The following is a 16,861-nucleotide window of genomic DNA, read 5'->3' on the forward strand; positions in this document are numbered from 1 at the left end:
TTGATTTAAATTAAGGTTTATGTTGGTGGTTTAGGTTATTTATAACAGGGAGATTGATCAAAGTCGAGGCTTTGGGTTTGTAACAATGAGTACTGTAGAAGAAGCATAGAAGGCTATTGATATGTTCCATGGTTATGTAAGTTTCTTCATTGCTTTTGGCTTGTATAGTAATAACTTAGTCAAATCTTGCAACCGAAACCAATATTTTGAAAACCGGTCGGACTGTAAACCGTCACACTCTTAGATAACCGGAGGGACAACCGGTCAAACTGACAGGATGATGTCACAAATAATTTTTAAAATATTTATATATATTACCTTAAAATTTGAATAGTATATTGTTATATTTTTTTTATATTTAAAATAATAATAGAAGCATATTTTTTAGAAAGAAAAGAAAACGTGAAGAGGTTTTTGTTGAAATAAGAGTATTAATTTATCTACACCACATGAAACAAAGAAGAAAGTTACTGAAAATCAAAGTTCGTCCAGCACTAAACCAGCTCACACACCACTCATAAAAAAGGGTCCAGTTTATAACAACATTGACCAAATTAAGCATAAATGAGCAAGGGATTATAACAACATTGACCAAATTAAGCATAAATGAGCAAGGGATTGAGAACTTTTAAAGATGGAACTGTTTCATTTTGTTTGAATCAGGAATTAGGAGGCAGGATCTGAACTGTGAATAAAGGCTGCTACAAAAGGATCAAGACCCGGTGCACCCCAAACTTCCGGGCCTTCATACACAGTGTATGTCTGGAACCTACCGTGTACACAAATGGTGAGCGTCATGAGCAGATTTTCAGAGAACACAACACGAGAAGGTGGTCAATTCATGCATTGTTTCCGATAGGGAGAGTGGGGATCTCGTGGTTTTGGGTTTGTGTCAATGGCGTCCTGATAGTGAAATGAATGATACTATTGAGAATCTTGATCGACAGGTGTTGCATTACTTTTTACCTTTTTGGAATATTCCAGTTCGCCCTCGAAACTCGCATTGTAATACTATGTTTTAACACGGTGTGTATTTGTTGGTTGCATTTTCTGGGTGGGAGAGCGATTAGAGTGAATGTAGCAGAGAGACTAAGATGTGGTGGCTTTTGACTGACATGAACTTGATTAATATTTTTAAGAGTGGTAATTGTCTATTTGTAGGGTTTACATTGGGTAATAGTTGTGTAGGACATACAGAGTGTAGATGTCAAGATCTCTTAGCTCATATATTGTTTTTTTGTTGCAGCACTAATTACCATGCTTGTGATCTGATATGGAGCTCTGGTCTAACCTATTACCCACCCGGAACCCACATTTAGCAATTAAAAACCATAATTTGCAGGCGAATTGAGCCAATGTATCCAGCTCTCTATTCATATTTTTTCTCTAAATATTGTCATGTAAATGTATACTGTAGATCTGTAGGGTGAACAGTGAACAACTATGCCCTTTTTGCTGTACTTGTAACTTGTAAGCTTTGTTTCACTTGAAATGGCATTCTATTTTTTTTTTCAATAAAATAACCTTTTTTATTTCAAACCACAAACATATTTCTAGCAATCAGAATAGTAGCATGTAATAACACTAAATGTGGTCATGTAAACTAATAATATAGGAACCTGACATCGTCAAACTGCACTCAAGTTTACTGATGAAGCCATCCGCAGTTACGAAAATAATCAAGTTTTGGTAATTTTGATTGGTTGGAAGGTCTGCGACCGCATGTTTTCTCTAAAAAAAATTATACGTATGTTTTGCCTACCGTTTACTTTTGCATTAAAATGACACCATTTCATGTTTTAGTACTCTATCAGTTTTATTTTCGATCGTTTTGTGGTTAAGCTGTTGACGTTCGTTTTCCTGTTATAAATTAAAGAATGATTCTTTTGTTTGTAAAGTTGTTTAAATTTGTGTACACTTAATATAGGTTAGCTTTGTTTGTTACGATGTTAACGTAACCCGTCCACCGGACGGGTATTAAACTAGTTTGGATTTGGTAAATCTATATTTTTTTAATATTGTTTTTGTTGAAGGTTTACCTATTGGGTTTCAACATTCGATCAACTTCTAGGATTGGTTTCCAAAAAAAGGCCTTCATCAGTTGAATTGATTTCACTTAATGTATTGGATAGAGATTTTTCATTAGTATGTCAAAGCAACATCTATTCTTTGAAACTGATTTTAGATTCTAGATTTAAATATTTGTTAAGAACTTGATGGTTCTGGATTTATTGGTAATATTCTTTAGGATTTTGGCTAAACAATCCCTTAATGCTCCACTTGAGTTAGTTATGTGTCTATAATCAATGTGTTAAGCTTGTTACTTCAATTGTCTATTTCTTCAAAAAGTACACATGTAATTTTGTTAATTATTAGTAAGAGTTATGCAGATTAAAGAACTTTATACATAATTGAGACGTTAACACTTAACACCCCATTCTATTATAAACACCTACTCATATATTGTTTTAATATAGGGCCTACAAATGGTATATGAGTAGAGCGATACATTTTATTTAAAGACAGACGACTAATAAGTGAAAAGCACATTTCAAAAATACACACCAGAATCAACATAAAGAATCGTTTTGTCAGACTACGCATCATCAACGTTATTCAGTTATATAACTTCAAATACTAATCAAGAAAGTTATAGTATAAGATCGACTTTTGTCTTCATTCGCAAAGTCCTACAAACAAAACACGTCGTTTTAAATCTATAAATCACCAACTTAAAGGTTGAAATGGAAGGCAAAATCTTAAATTTTATTTGTATGTTACCTTAAACGGTCTTGATTCTTGAAAGACCATAAAAAATGCTAATCAAGAATAGTGCAGTGTAGACACAAAAAGTTTCATACCCTCTTTAATAGCTATGAGAGACTAGTCTTTGATTTTAAAACACTTTTTCCCATTATAGATTGGTATTGGTAACATTATTAAAAAAGAACACAAAACACCTTTACATATGAAAAAATGTTTTAACCAAAAATAACATGACAATGTTATAATAGTTCAATTGTCTATTTCTTTAAAAATTACACATGTAATTCTTTATTATTAGTAAGAGTTATTAATATTAAAGAAGTTAATGTGTGTCAAATAAATGAGAATTTAACACCCCATTCTATCATGAACACCTAACCATATTGTTCTAATATAGGGCCTACAAATGGTATACGAGTGGAGCGATAAACTTATTAAAGATGGATGGCTAATAAGTGAAAACACATTCTAAAAAATACACGATGTAATCAACATAAAGAATCATTTAACCAGACTACGCCTCATCTCATCAATGTTATTTAGGTTATATAACTTTAAATACTATTCTGATTAAGAAAATGGTATAAGATCGAATTTTGTCTTCATTTGCAGAGTGCTATAAACAAACACGTCGTTTTAAAACTAGAAATCACCAACCTAAAGGTTGAAATGGAAAGCAAAGTCTTAATTTCTTTTTATGATACCTTAAATGGCCTTGAAAAATCATAAAAATGCTAATCAAGAATAGTGCATTGTAGACACAAAAAGTTTCATAACCGTAGACACAAAAAGTTTCATAACCCTTCTTTAATAATTATGAGAGACTAGTCTTTGATTTTAAAACACCTTTTTGCCATTATAGATTGCTAACACTATAAAAAACACAAAAACCCCTTTACATATAAAAAAAAACACAAAAACCCCTTTATATATAAAAAAATGTTAATTAAAAATAACAATGTTATAATATTAAACATTAAACAATAATAACAATAACCGAATCTTCTTTTAAGCTTTGCCTAATAAACTATTATAAAGCATATCAATAAAGAATAAACCAACCACCAATATCTAATTTGTCTCTCCATTCTCTTCTAATAAAATCTTATAAAAGTAATAAAAATCTTGAGATTGCTTAGGATTCCATTTCTGGTCTTGAACAAGTTATGTCCACAAAGTGGCTTGCTTGCTTGCACCATTCCAAAGTAATCTTACCATTGACTGTGACCTTAGGTCTAATTCTCTTTTAACATTTTACCCAACATAGAACCAACATGAGCCCACTACACCAAGGGTAGATTAGTCATTTCACTAGTGGCATTTCTCCTATATCTAGCAAGTGCAAACAAACAAACAGAAAACAAAGTCTTCAGTTGCCAGAAAGGCAGAACAGAAACCCTTCTGGGTTTCAAGAAAAAGCCCTCAAGAAATCAATCATCTTGTTTCTTCAAGAATGACTTTCAAGATTCCCATTTTTGTCCCTGACCTCATTTCATAATTACCCATTTTGTCCTCTATGCATGCTTACCCACTGTCTCATCACCTCAACTTGACAAAAAGATACCACAATCACATACCTTTAATCTTTAAGAATCTTTATCAACAAAGCCACATTCTTCACTCTGAATATTTTCAATATTTTCTTCATGGGTTCTCACTAAGGTAATCTTTTTCCCCAAATTTTGATAAATTTTCATGCTTTTTGATCTTTTTCTTGCAAATTATCAGTCAACTGACTATAAAGTTACAATCTTTTTATGCTTTTTTACTTTATTTCATCTGGGTATGTTGTTTCTTGATTGGTTTTAGTGTATAATCTTTCTTAAGATCTGTATAACTGACTATATCATGTAGCTTATGAAGTATGAACTTGAAGCTTCTTTTCTTTTCAGTGTGCTGCAGTTTCCTTTTAAAAAGATCAAAACTTTACTGGGTCTAGCCCCCCCCCCCCCCCCCCCCCCCTTAAACTTTTTAAAGTGTACTTAGATTATAATGAATTAAAAACAACTGGGTGCTTATCTTTATGATCTGTTATAGTGTTATCCATAATTACAGGGAATAAAAGTTTATGCTATAATTGTTCATTTTGATTTTTGACTATATGTATAATAATAATAATAATAATCTAAATTTGATTGTCAAGTCTTTGTTTGGAATAACTTTGAATGGTTATTTTTGTGCTTTGCTATTTGGGTATTTTGTTCAGAGTTTGTTAGTGAAAGATGCCTGGGTTAGTTTTGGATGAGATTCATGAAGATAAGGTGATAGACGAAATGCCCGAAAATGGAAATTTGCCGAAAACAAATGATAATTTGGATTCGAGCAAGTCTCCGGATAATGTGGCTACTGGGAATAGTGTGAGTGTAGTGGTCGAGCCGTCAATCGATCAGCTTTACGATAATGTGTGCGAGATGCAGAGTTCTGATCAGTCGCTATCTCGGCTTAGCTACGGATCGGATGGTGAAGAATCGAGAATCGATTCGGAGTTGCGGCACTTGGTTGGAGGTGAGATGAAAGAAGTGGAAATTATTCAACAAGATGAAGAGATTTCTAGTTTTGAAGAAAAACAAGAAAGCTCGAAATCTCATTCTTCGAAGAAATCGAAGAAAGCGTCTGAATTGGAGTCAGAAGTGAATTCCGAATCAATTTCTAAGAACAAATATCTTCAAAAAGGTATCAAGAAGCCAGTTGTTGGTGATAAGAACGTGAATCTCGGTCCACATTTGCTTAAACAAGCTCGGGATTTGTTGTCTTCGGGTGATAACCCTCGTAAAGCACTCGATTTAGCTCTTCGCGCAGCGAAATCGTTTGAAAAGTCAACTAACGGGAACCCCGGTTTAGATGCCGTAATGTGTATGCATGTTACAGCAGCCATATATTGTAACTTAGGTCAGTACGGTGAGGCCATTCAGATCCTCGAGAATTCGGTAAGAATTCTCGTAAATGAAGAAAGTCAAGATCACGCGCTCGCTAAATTCGCTGGCTATATGCAGTTGGGTGATACTTATTCCATGTTGGGTCAACTTGAAAACTCGTTACAGTGCTACAAATCGGGTTTGGATTTACAAAAAAAGATTTTGGGCGAAACCGATCCGAGAGTCGGTGAAACTTGTAGGTATCTTGCTGAAGCTCATGTTCAAGCTCTGCAATTCGATGAAGCCGAGAAACTTTGTCAAACGGCTCTTGAAATCCATAAAGAGAACGGTTTACCTGCGTCCTTGGAAGAAGCAGCCGATCGAAAACTGATGGGTCTAATTTGTGAAACGAAAGGTGACCACGAGGCTGCACTCGAGCACTTGGTGTTAGCCAGTATGGCCATGATGGCTAACGGGCATGAAAACGAGGTTTGTTCGGTGGATGTAAGTATCGGCGACACGTATTTATCGCTATCTAGATTTGATGAGGCGATTCACGCATACCAAAAGGCACTCATGGCTCTAAAATCGTCAAAAGGTGAGAATCATCCTGCCGTTGCTTCCGTTTATGTGCGTTTGGCTGATTTGCATAACAAGATCGGCAAAATACGAGACTCGAAATCATACTGCGAAAACGCACTTCGTATTTACGAAAAGCCCGCTCCTGGAATCCCGCAAGAGGAAATCGCGTGTGGGTTTACGGATATTTCAGCAATTTACGAGTCTATGAACGAGCTTGACTACGCGCTGAAGCTGTTACACAAGGCGTTAAAGATATACAACGACGTGCCAGGTCAGCAAAACACGGTTGCGGGAATCGAAGCTCAAATGGGAGTTATGTATTACGTGCTGGGGAAATACTCGGAATCTTATAATTCCTTCAAAAGCGCGATTTTAAAGCTTCGTGCTAGTGGCGAGAAGAAAAACATGTTTTTTGGTATTGCTTTGAACCAGATGGGACTCACATGTGTTCAACGGTATGCCATTAATGAAGCGCTTGACCTTTTTGAAGAAGCTAGAAGCATATTAGAACATGAGTGCGGGTCGTATCACCCTGACACTCTTGCGGTTTACAGCAATCTAGCTGGCACTTATGACGCTGTTGGCAGGTATACGATAATACATCATAGACAGTTAAAACAGCTTTAAATGGAATGTGTTTTAAATGTTGTTTTTTTTTTTAACCAGATTGGATGATGCGATCGCACTATTGGAACGGATTGTTGTGATTAGGGAGGAAAAGCTCGGGACCGCACACCCGGATGTGGATGATGAGAAGAGGCGGTTAGCCGAACTGTTAAAAGAAGCGGGAAAGGTTCGAACCAAAAAGAACAGATCACTAGAACACCTTCTTGACTCGAGCCACGGGTCAACAATAAACAATGGTGCCACTCTTACTGTTACTGATTAAGGTATGGTGATCAAGATGATTGTACTGTACTATACAAGTTGATAAACACATAATTATATAAGTATTTGAGAAAGTGTTGTACTTTAAAGTTATTGTAAGGTTTTTTTTTTTTTTTTTTTTTTTTTTTTTTTTTTTTTTTTTATTGGTGGTTTTGAATTCATATGTACATTATTATACCCCTTTGAAGAAAGTGTTAATGTTTTGTACAATTATGAAATGCTTTTTAGAGACCTTATTAGTTACCTCACTCCTCACCACAAGTGTGTCTTTTAAGTGTTTATTTTGGGACCCTCCATGAGGGGTCGTCGTCGAGTACAGTTCGAGGGTCCAACTCAGGTTTTTCTAAAACAACTCGCTTTTTTAAATGCCTACGGATTGCGGACTCGATGCCCCGGATGGCTAATGAATGCAAGTGATCTTGCTATGTAATTTTTTTTTATATATTTTTAGTTTTATTGAAACATAATTAGGTTATTTTGGAACATTTGATTTTGGTAGTGAGTCATGGTACTTGACAATCATTGATGGGTGGTGGTGGTAAGGTACATGTTGATGATAGTTGTCTTGTCTACCATGTGTATGTCATTTCTTCTGATTACAAACTAGTTATTGCAACTGTCTTTACAGATGCTTTTGGCCCATTTATTTATTTATTGTTTCTATTGTGGGTCTTATTTTATATGGTTTGATGAATATTATGCAAAATGGAGAATAGAAGGTAGAAGTCTTGTGTTCATACTTCATATCCAGACTTCATGAGGCTGACGATGTTTGTATCTTCAACCATCTTGGCTATAGAAACGGACAAAACGTTAAAATTTTCAGGTCGCTCCTCGTTCGGGTAGACAGGGTATACAAGGATTGAACTCATGACCTCTTGTTAGTAAAGAGGAGGGTTTACCACTACACCAGTTTTCCTTTTCTTTTTATGTTGTCCACCTAAGTGTATTTATGAGGTCCTTATAAAATTTAATATACTAGATCTACTAATTTTTTGAAAAACATTGGGGTCCGGGGACCCTGAGGCCTGACCCGCTCTATGTGGATCCGCCCCTGCATATGCACCAACAAGTAACCAGAGAAATCTCTTGGACCGCCTTTTGCTTTGTTTTGAGTTGATCATCGTCCCAACATACTCCAATCTCCATTTGATCGAATGACCTAAATACGGGACAAGAATTTTGCACCAACCTTCTACTGACATTGACCGTTGGCCATCGTTTTTACTCTTAGACTGAACATCTTTTTGATGTCATTTGTAATCTAAGAGAATTATCGATGAGCTTAAAGTCTTATCGTGTTTACGGATTAAACACAGAGGGGGTTGGGATAAGTGGTGTAAAGAGAATGATAACATGGTTGGTTACAAAAAGAGAAAAAAAAAAGCATAAACAAATGTTTAGGGTGTAAATGGTAACTTAGATCTTTAGAACTTTTGTACATTGGTGCTTTGATTGTAAGAGTACCACAATGCATAACAATTTTGGACCCGCCATCAGCTGCCACCAATGTTTTAAAAACCGGTAAATACCAGTCGGTTATACCGGTATTACCGTTTTCAGATCTAAATTCGGTACGAAATACCCCGGTAAATAAGTGAAACGAAATAAGGTTTGTACCGGCGGTAAAATCCAGTATACCGGTTTGAAACGTAATACCGGTACCGGCCCAGGGTTATTTTAGTTTGGGTTGTTACTTATTTTTATTATATATGTTACTTATCTTACGTAATTGTTATATATTATGATTATTTGTAACTAAAAGTTCTTATTTAATATTTTATGAAACAAAAATAGTTGATGTATTTAACAGTCAATTGGTTTAAACATATCGTACACTTTCATTTAAAAGAGCTTGTTGGAAAATTGAATGAGTTTCGATCATCTTTTGGATTATTTTTTATTATGGATTTACTTTTGGATCATCTTTTAATATGTAATCATGCATTTTTTGGATTAGCTTTTGAGTTGATGTAGTAATTTATTATAGAGTTAGCTAGTCAACCCGGTTGAACCGCTCAGTACAACTTGGTTCAACCGGTTGAACCATTTTTTATCCTAATTCGGTTTGAATGAAAAACCGGTTTTACGTTGGCTGCCACATCAGATTTTAAACCACCCTTAAAAACTTTTATTTTTTCTCCAACCTCAAACCATCCATCTCACACTTCATTTTTTTATATAAAAATATCAAAAAAGTATAATTTGTGTGCGTATAGCTCACACTCTTGGTTGTTGAGATCATTGTGATGATAGGAACGACCTAAAACAACATTGTAAAAATGGGATGATTTAAGGACCCAAGTTCGATCCCTGCACTCCTCATTATTTTTTAAGGGCACCTACTGATGATGGGACACTAGGCGAAAAGGTGGAGATCGTTAGTTCGATCCTTGAACTGAGCGGGGTTTAGCTCACCGCACTGTCGTGCCTTCGGGCGAGTGTTCACGGGCTTCGGCCCCTAGGTGAGGATTTTCCCCGGTTCGGAGACGAGTATATCCCGATGTGGTGAATTTAGCCAGTATTCGTTAGCCGTTAAAAAAAGTAATAATGTTTTAATATCGAATATCTTTTACGCATTTTTCTTAACATGCGTTTTTATAGCGACTAACATCCGTTTTTTGTAGCGACTAAGTTTTTCGTGCCTTTGGATACATCGTTACTCAGTAGGAATGGCAATGGGCCGGGTATTGGTAATTCCAGGCCCGTACCCGGTTGTAATTCTTTGTCCCATACCCGGCCCGTTACCCGTCGGGTATCGGGTATACCCGTTAATTTCTTAAAAATACCAATTGAGACAGATGTGCAATTTTTACTTTGATGTTTATATAAGTTACAATTTTAATAACTATAACAAATGAAAATATGATTAAATACTTCCTTATCATATTCAGACCACATATACCAAACTAAATCAAAACGATAACTTAATTAATTAATTAATTAATTGTATTAGAACCACTTAATTGCATAAACATCCACATAATAAAGAGTGCTAGCTTCCATATCCAATATACATACTCAAAAATAACTTATTTGTTCAATTAGTAAGCTTATACATGCTTAAAAATAAACTAGGACTTCCATATACATATGAAGTACTAGCTTCCATATCCAATATAATTTTGAAGAGATGACTACCGGTAAAGAGAAGACTAGACCCTGGTATTATAGAGAAGGTAATAAGTGCATGTAGTAAGTTCATATATATATATAGAAATTTATAATATGATACTTTCGAGTATTATCCGGGTAAATGGGCCGAATATCAGGCGGGTATCACTAAATCCCATACCCATACCCGAATTTTCCCCCTTCTTAAGCCCATACCCCTCGGGCTTCAGGTATACCCGACCTGTATATTTCAAGTTTCGGATAGACCCCTCAGGTTTGAGTTTTTTGTCATCCCTATTGCTCAATGTGATTTCCTTTTGTTTGGATTTTAAAATAACTCGTGACAACCACACGGATATAATTGCTAGCTTAATTTAATTTAAATTTAAATTTAAATTTAAATTTAATTTAAAGTAAAACTAAAAGGTAACAAAACAACAACATACATATAGGTTTTGTATGTATATAAATCCATAGCCCTAAACCCCCTTTTCTTCTTCTTCTTCTTCCAATATCAGCACCTAACACTCACACCAGCCCCACTTCAGCCAATACCCAAGCCGCTACTCCACCCCTCATTCACGACACACCTGTTGCCACTTCGCAGCCCACAGAACCTATCCAGCCTTCAAACCCGTTACCGGCCACCTCCACTTCCACTCACCTTCACCCCCTCTGCAACTGCGACCAAACCCCTGTTTCTTCACCACCCGTACGCCTGCTCTGCAACCAACAACAATGGAAGCCAAACCCTCAAATCTTGTCGATCAATTAGTCGTAAGTCTCTTTATTTCTTTCTTTCATGTGCTCTTCATGCGTACCATTCTTCATTATTTCTTTCCAATTTAGGTTCCAGGAGATGTCATACTGGACCTCTCAAACATGGCTAATCAAACTCTCAAGCTCGGTGGTGGCTTACGTCAGGTTCTTTTTTTACTTTTTTTTTTTTTTTAAATTTATGTCAACCCTAGTTTATTTTGGTTGAAATTTTGTTAACTGTGAAAGGGTTTTTGTTAGGATGGTGATTCCATATGTGTAATGAAGGCTGGGAAGTTGAGGTTTATGAAACCAAATAAATATTGGGTTGAGAGCTCTCAGAAGAGGGTAAGCTTTTAGTTACTTTGATGTGCATGTTTTCACATTTGAGTTTTTTTTTATATTATCTTATGTCCCCCTTTAAATTTAGATGATTAAGGTTTCTTCAGTTTTATGTGTTTACTATTATTCATATTTGTTAATGGCGAACAGCGACAAATGGTGATAAGGTACCGGTATGCTACATAGCGAATAGCTATAAATAGTGGGCAACTATTTTATAAATAGCGATACACTAGAAAAAAATTTCAAAATTTTTATATGTGTATTATATCAAAATACCCTGGTATATATGCTATTTTACATATACATTTAACAAAAACCTAAAATCCAGCCATTTTATAGCTATTTATATTAAAAAAAAAACATAAACAGAACAAACTATCGCTGTTATCGATATCTATCGCTACAACCCTAATAGTGAGCCTAGACCTATACGCTACATAGGGCGCTATAACGATCGCTACACTCGCTATTGACAACTATGCTATTATTATATATGAAGTATGAACTTGTTATAAAAATGTTTTCTCAATCAGACTCATGTGGCTTTCTTGGTCAGTACTCATGAGGCCTTTGTGATTATAAAAAGGTTTACAACCGCATCGACATAGAAAAATGTTTACATAGGCGTTCGTGTTTTATGAAACTGAATCAGCAAATACTTGTTTCTCAAATACTCAATTTGCTTCTCTTCTTCAAACACAACACATTTGACTATATCTTTCAGCTGACATTTTTCTATGCAATTACTCAAACCAATTTACGATTTGAGAATTAAAAATATAGAACGAAACCTCTGATTTCTGCCTGTCTGGTTTGGGATTTGTGAAACATATGTAGATTCCTTCTGCAGTTTACAATTCGCTTCCAAATTTTTTCTGCGATTTCAGCACAAAAAAGTTAACAACTAACAAGGCTTGACCAGTTTCTTTCGGCTCGAATCTTGACCAGAGAAACCGCGATTTGTTCTTTCTTTCTTCGAACTTCTTTCAGATAGGGGTTAATATTAAAGATACATGTTATGTAGCCGTTTCGTTTGCTAATCTTTCTGTTGTTTCCTTCATTATAGACGATTCCACCAATCTTATTAAATCAATCGATCATTTTGAATACTTTGAAATACCAGATCCCAGTTAAGTCTCGAAGGCTGTTTAGTTTGCTCCAGTAATTAGGGTATAAATGACTTGGTCAAAGGGAAAGTAGATTCCAACTCAGCGTTTTTTAGTGTTAAGAAAAGCCAGGCAAGAGAAACAACCAGTTTCAAGTTAATTATAGAAAAAAGGGTAAATTACTTTTTGAGTCCTTGTGTTTTATGAATTTTAACTAGTTGAGTCCAAAAGCAAAAAGTTTAACGACCTGAGTCCCCATAAGCATTTTCTTTAACCATTTGAGTCCAAATTTCTAACCCAGTTAGAATTTTGTTGTTAAATTTTGTTAAATGACCAAATTACCCCTATAAAACACAGGGACTCAAAAAGAAAAATAATATATAATCTCCCAATTAACACAAGCCTTTCCTGACACCCAAACTGTGGCAAAAAGATTCCCTTCTTCTTTCGTTTCTTTCCCGACAAAGAAACTGTCACAAAAACTGTCTTCTTCAACTTTTATTTACTTTTGTCGACAAAACAACGATTACCACTGAATGGTGGACGACAGAGGTGAAGGAGTAGTGATGAACGATGAAGATGGTTGTCGTTGTGATTGTGAATGACGGATTAAAGAAAATAAAGTTAAGTTCTATTCAGACGTTAGACGTTGGTCACCTATGAAGTCGGGAATGAGACGGCCATCAGAGAATCTCCCACTTGGAGTACTAAAGTAGGATTGGCCATATGGCCAATGATTCGCTTGAAAATCAGTAATGGTGTTGATGTAGTCGTTGTTTCCAGGATCGAAAAATGAATCGTCGAAAACAAAGAGTGCGGAACTCAGGCAGCCAGTAGGTATTGATAAGCTGAAAACAACAAAAACAATAAGAAGAAGAAGAAAGACCGATTTTCCATCTGCAATAGCCATGGATGATCTATGATGGACTCTCAGTAGTACTAAAAAGCAATTCTGAAGTCATAAGTAGGTTCAAGATACATACAGATAATGAAAAATCATGAATAATCTATTAATCAGAGTAGATGGGAGGGAGGCTTAGCTAGGTTCTTTTGATCCCCTTCGTTTATTACAATAAATTTACTAGCAGAAACCTATAGAGGAATTTTGGAGAAAGCCTGCCAACTGGAATCAAAAGTTCAGTTTCTGGATGATTCTTATGTCAAAAAGAAATTAAACCCCATAAATATATTATAATTTAAAGCTGCTTTCTGCTACTATATATATATATGTATTCGCAGCGGAGGTCCTGTTTTAAGTCTAAAAACGAACAACACAAGAAACTTCAAATACTAAAGGGAGTTGAACACAGACAAGAAGCCAAAGTCATTGCCATTACATAATTCGAATATCCAGTCCTCAATAGACACTACTGAAAAAAAGGGGGAATATGTAAAGCTTTATTTACAAACACACATATATCAAGTTGTTTTTAATTAAAGCTCCAAAGATCCATGACATTAGCAACACCATCCTGCTGATTTAGATCTTCTCCAGTGAGAAAAGCGGCATCCCAATTACCTTCAAGATATGGCATCTCAAAGAAGAGATCGTTGTTATAGCAATTTGAGACCAAATTCACCGACTCTGTTTTTGGCTTTTTGGTGGGATTAGATGAGATCTCAGGGGTTTTTCCCCCATGGGAACTCAAAAGAGTTGCAGCTCCCCTGATCAGAGCTGATATAAAGTGCATCACTTTCTGATGGCGGTGGTTTTGGCTTGTCTTCCACAAAAAAGCCATCAGCAGTTAGAAGTTGATTTGTGGTTTTTGTGTTAATTGGGAGATTATATATTATTTTTCTTTTTGAGTCCCTGTGTTTTATAGGGGTAATTTGGTCATTTAACAAAACTTAACAACAAAATTCTAACTGAGTTAGAAATTTGGACTCAAATGGTTAAAGAAAATGCTTATGGGGACTCAGGTCGTTAAACTTTTTGCTTTTGGACTCAACTAGTTAAAACCCATAAAACACAGGGACTCAAAAAGTAATTTACCCTAGAAAAAAATTCACAAATGTGTTCAAATTTAATAAGTGGAGGGACTTTAACATGCAAAAGTTGGTTTAATCCATCCAGTTGAACACACCCGTTTCCATGTGTACTTATGCATACCTTGGCTTGTTTTTTTCGGTATCTTTTGCATTTCAGATTTGCAAAAGTATCATAAGAAAGGTGTGGCAACTAACAACTACCATGGTTTCTTTATCTTTTGTAGTATGTACCGAGTGCCGGGGATAACGTTCTTGGAGTGGTGGTGGATACTAAACCAGAAGTAAGTTTTATTTTAAAGTTTCTTTTACAATGGCGTTTGGTCTTAACTTTTTGTTCATCATGTTTAGACAAGGGGCAACGCCCGCTACCGCTTGGCGCTCCGGCGGTAGTGTAAAATTAGTGTAAATTTTGGAAAAAATTGACGTTTTTTCGATTTCGTTACCGCTTGTTTATAAAACGTTACCACTAAGAACGAATCCTAGATCCGACACTGTTCATCACTATACTGTTTTCTTAATGTCTATTTTCTTCTATTATTTGTTTGTGTTTCAGAATTTCCTTGTGGACATTAAAGGACCTGCGTTAGCATTTTTACCTGTTTTGTCATTTGAAGGAGGAACTAGAAGGAACATACCCAAGTTTGAGGTACAATATTAATACCACCTTTTTATTTATTGGCAGAACTTTTCATTTGACCTAGGTGTTGACTTATAGGTGGGCACTTTGTTGTATGTTCGCGTGGTCAGTGCCAACACCGGCATGAACCCCGAGCTTTCATGCATGGATGGTTAGTAACGTTTTTACTACTGTCACTTTTTTTGGTATTTATTTTTTACTTATATTTCCATCGGTCAAAATAAAAGCAAAAAAACCATCGTATTTTTGGATATAGCCAATGGCAAAGCAGCAGAATATGGCGTACTTAAAGAGGGTTATATGTTTGAGTCATCCACTGGCCTCGCAAGAGCGTAAGAATTTATTCAAATTCTGTAATAATTCATTCATGAACAAGTTTCACTTGATGCATAAAAGCGATATTTTTTCCAGGCTTCTGAGTTCTCCGCCTCATCCTGTTCTTGAAGGCCTCGGAAAGAAACTCTCGTTTGAGATAGCCGTGGGCATAAATGGTCGATTTTGGGTATGATATTTGAAACAAGTTCATATTAATGTTTCTTGAAACAAATTAACTTGTTTCTGAATACGTATTTTTCTTGAATTTCGGTACACAGGTGAATGCATCACAATCGTCAACGGTGATTCTGGTTGGAAATGCTATACAGAAATCAGAATCTCTCAGCTTGGTGCAACAGAAGATTTATTTAGAGAAATTGCTTAAGAGTATCCAGTGATCAACTCATGTTATGAACAATTTTTATGTTCATTTGTCATTTTTATCTAGAAAGCTAACCAATTATTATTATTAAACCATTATGTTCAATCTTCTACAGTAGTTCCTTTATTCGATGAAAATATAAAAGTAAAACGGAGAAGAAAAATAAAGATATCTACTAATTAAAACCCAAAGTTCTTATTTTAACTAATTAAAAAAGCCAAAACTTTTATAATCAAGATCTCAAAACTTTAAGAGGTGTTTGTTTCATAAAATATATTTAATAATAGAATTATAATTTGTCAATAGAATTGGAATGAATTTCTTCTTATGTGCTTGGTTGACAAAATGCAATGGAATCCTTTAACATTAATTATGGACACTTGTAAAATGTGTGTTTAAATAATTTCTTATCATACCAAAATAATATAATAACTGATATTAAAATTGCAAGACTTTTAGCGTACCATAAATACTATAAACGTCGTTTTACAAAACAATCATAATACAATTGCACATATACATTTTATCCCAGCATTAATCGTACTATCAAAACACTATAATACATATGACTAGGGGTGTAAACGAGCTGAACCTGAGCCTTACTTATTTGAGCTCGGCTTGTTACAACTTTTTGAAGCTCGGCTCAATTCGAGCCTTGGATTTTGGGCTCGAGCTCAGCTAGCTAGTAAAATTTAAAACTTGAGCTCGGCTCGAAAGCTCGAACTAAGTATTTGTGGCGTGAGTTTAAACAAGCTAAAGCTCGGCTCAAGCTCGTTTTTGGCTGTTAATGAGCCAAGGCTCGACTCGAGAGTTTGAGGACTCAAATAAACTTAAGCCGGGTAATATTAGGTGTGCTGTATAAACTTAAGCTGGGTAATATTATGTGGAGTAAAAACCCAAAGATAATTTAAACCCTAAAGTAGACTAAGCTCGATAAGGCTCGACGAGCCTAAACGAGCTACACATACAAGGCTCGAGCTCGGGCTCGATATCTAATTGTTTCTTATGTCAAGCACGAGCTCTAGCTGGATAAGGCTCGAATCGCTCGGCTCGTTTGCACCCCTACATACGACACACAAAAGTTATTCATTGTTATATCTTTTTGAGTTAATTACGTTTTTTGTTC

General features: G+C 35.4%; 2 protein-coding genes across 2 annotated transcripts; both read left to right on the forward strand.

Annotated features, from left to right (window-relative positions):
* Positions 1-4,114: 4,114 nt before the first annotated feature.
* Positions 4,115-7,184, forward strand: LOC110917577 (protein KINESIN LIGHT CHAIN-RELATED 3). The gene is made up of 3 exons (XM_022162097.2): positions 4,115-4,428; positions 4,973-6,790; positions 6,870-7,184. The coding sequence occupies exons 2-3, from the start codon at positions 4,989-4,991 to the stop codon at positions 7,090-7,092; spliced, it is 2,025 nt and encodes a 674-aa protein (XP_022017789.1). The 5' UTR covers positions 4,115-4,428; positions 4,973-4,988; the 3' UTR covers positions 7,093-7,184.
* Positions 7,185-10,685: 3,501 nt separating this feature from the next.
* On the forward strand, positions 10,686-15,845 carry LOC110916023 (putative exosome complex component rrp40). The gene is made up of 9 exons (XM_022160779.2): positions 10,686-10,982; positions 11,055-11,129; positions 11,223-11,309; positions 14,626-14,682; positions 14,955-15,047; positions 15,117-15,189; positions 15,295-15,370; positions 15,450-15,540; positions 15,632-15,845. Exons 1-9 carry the CDS (start codon positions 10,944-10,946, stop codon positions 15,749-15,751), a joined length of 711 nt encoding a protein of 236 aa, XP_022016471.1. The 5' UTR covers positions 10,686-10,943; the 3' UTR covers positions 15,752-15,845.
* The last annotated feature ends 1,016 nt before the right edge of the window (positions 15,846-16,861 follow it).

Source organism: Helianthus annuus, chromosome 16, assembly GCF_002127325.2.
Source record: "Helianthus annuus cultivar XRQ/B chromosome 16, HanXRQr2.0-SUNRISE, whole genome shotgun sequence".
In the NCBI taxonomy this organism is placed as follows: domain Eukaryota; kingdom Viridiplantae; phylum Streptophyta; class Magnoliopsida; order Asterales; family Asteraceae; genus Helianthus; species Helianthus annuus.

What these genes read in the sequence shown, in the direction of transcription:
- LOC110917577 (XM_022162097.2), top strand. Translation starts at nt 4,989, where the DNA reads ATGCCTGGGTTAGTTTTGGATGAGATTCATGAAGATAAGGTGATAGAC. An exon ending in ACTTATGACGCTGTTGGCAG is followed by an intron (nt 6,791 to 6,869) that starts GTATACGATAAT and finishes TTTTTTAACCAG; the next exon opens with ATTGGATGATGCGATCGCAC.
- LOC110916023 (XM_022160779.2), top strand. Translation starts at nt 10,944, where the DNA reads ATGGAAGCCAAACCCTCAAATCTTGTCGATCAATTAGTC. An exon ending in TCGGTGGTGGCTTACGTCAG is followed by an intron (nt 11,130 to 11,222) that starts GTTCTTTTTTTA and finishes GGTTTTTGTTAG; the next exon opens with GATGGTGATTCCATATGTGT. An exon ending in TTGAGAGCTCTCAGAAGAGG is followed by an intron (nt 11,310 to 14,625) that starts GTAAGCTTTTAG and finishes TATCTTTTGTAG; the next exon opens with TATGTACCGAGTGCCGGGGA.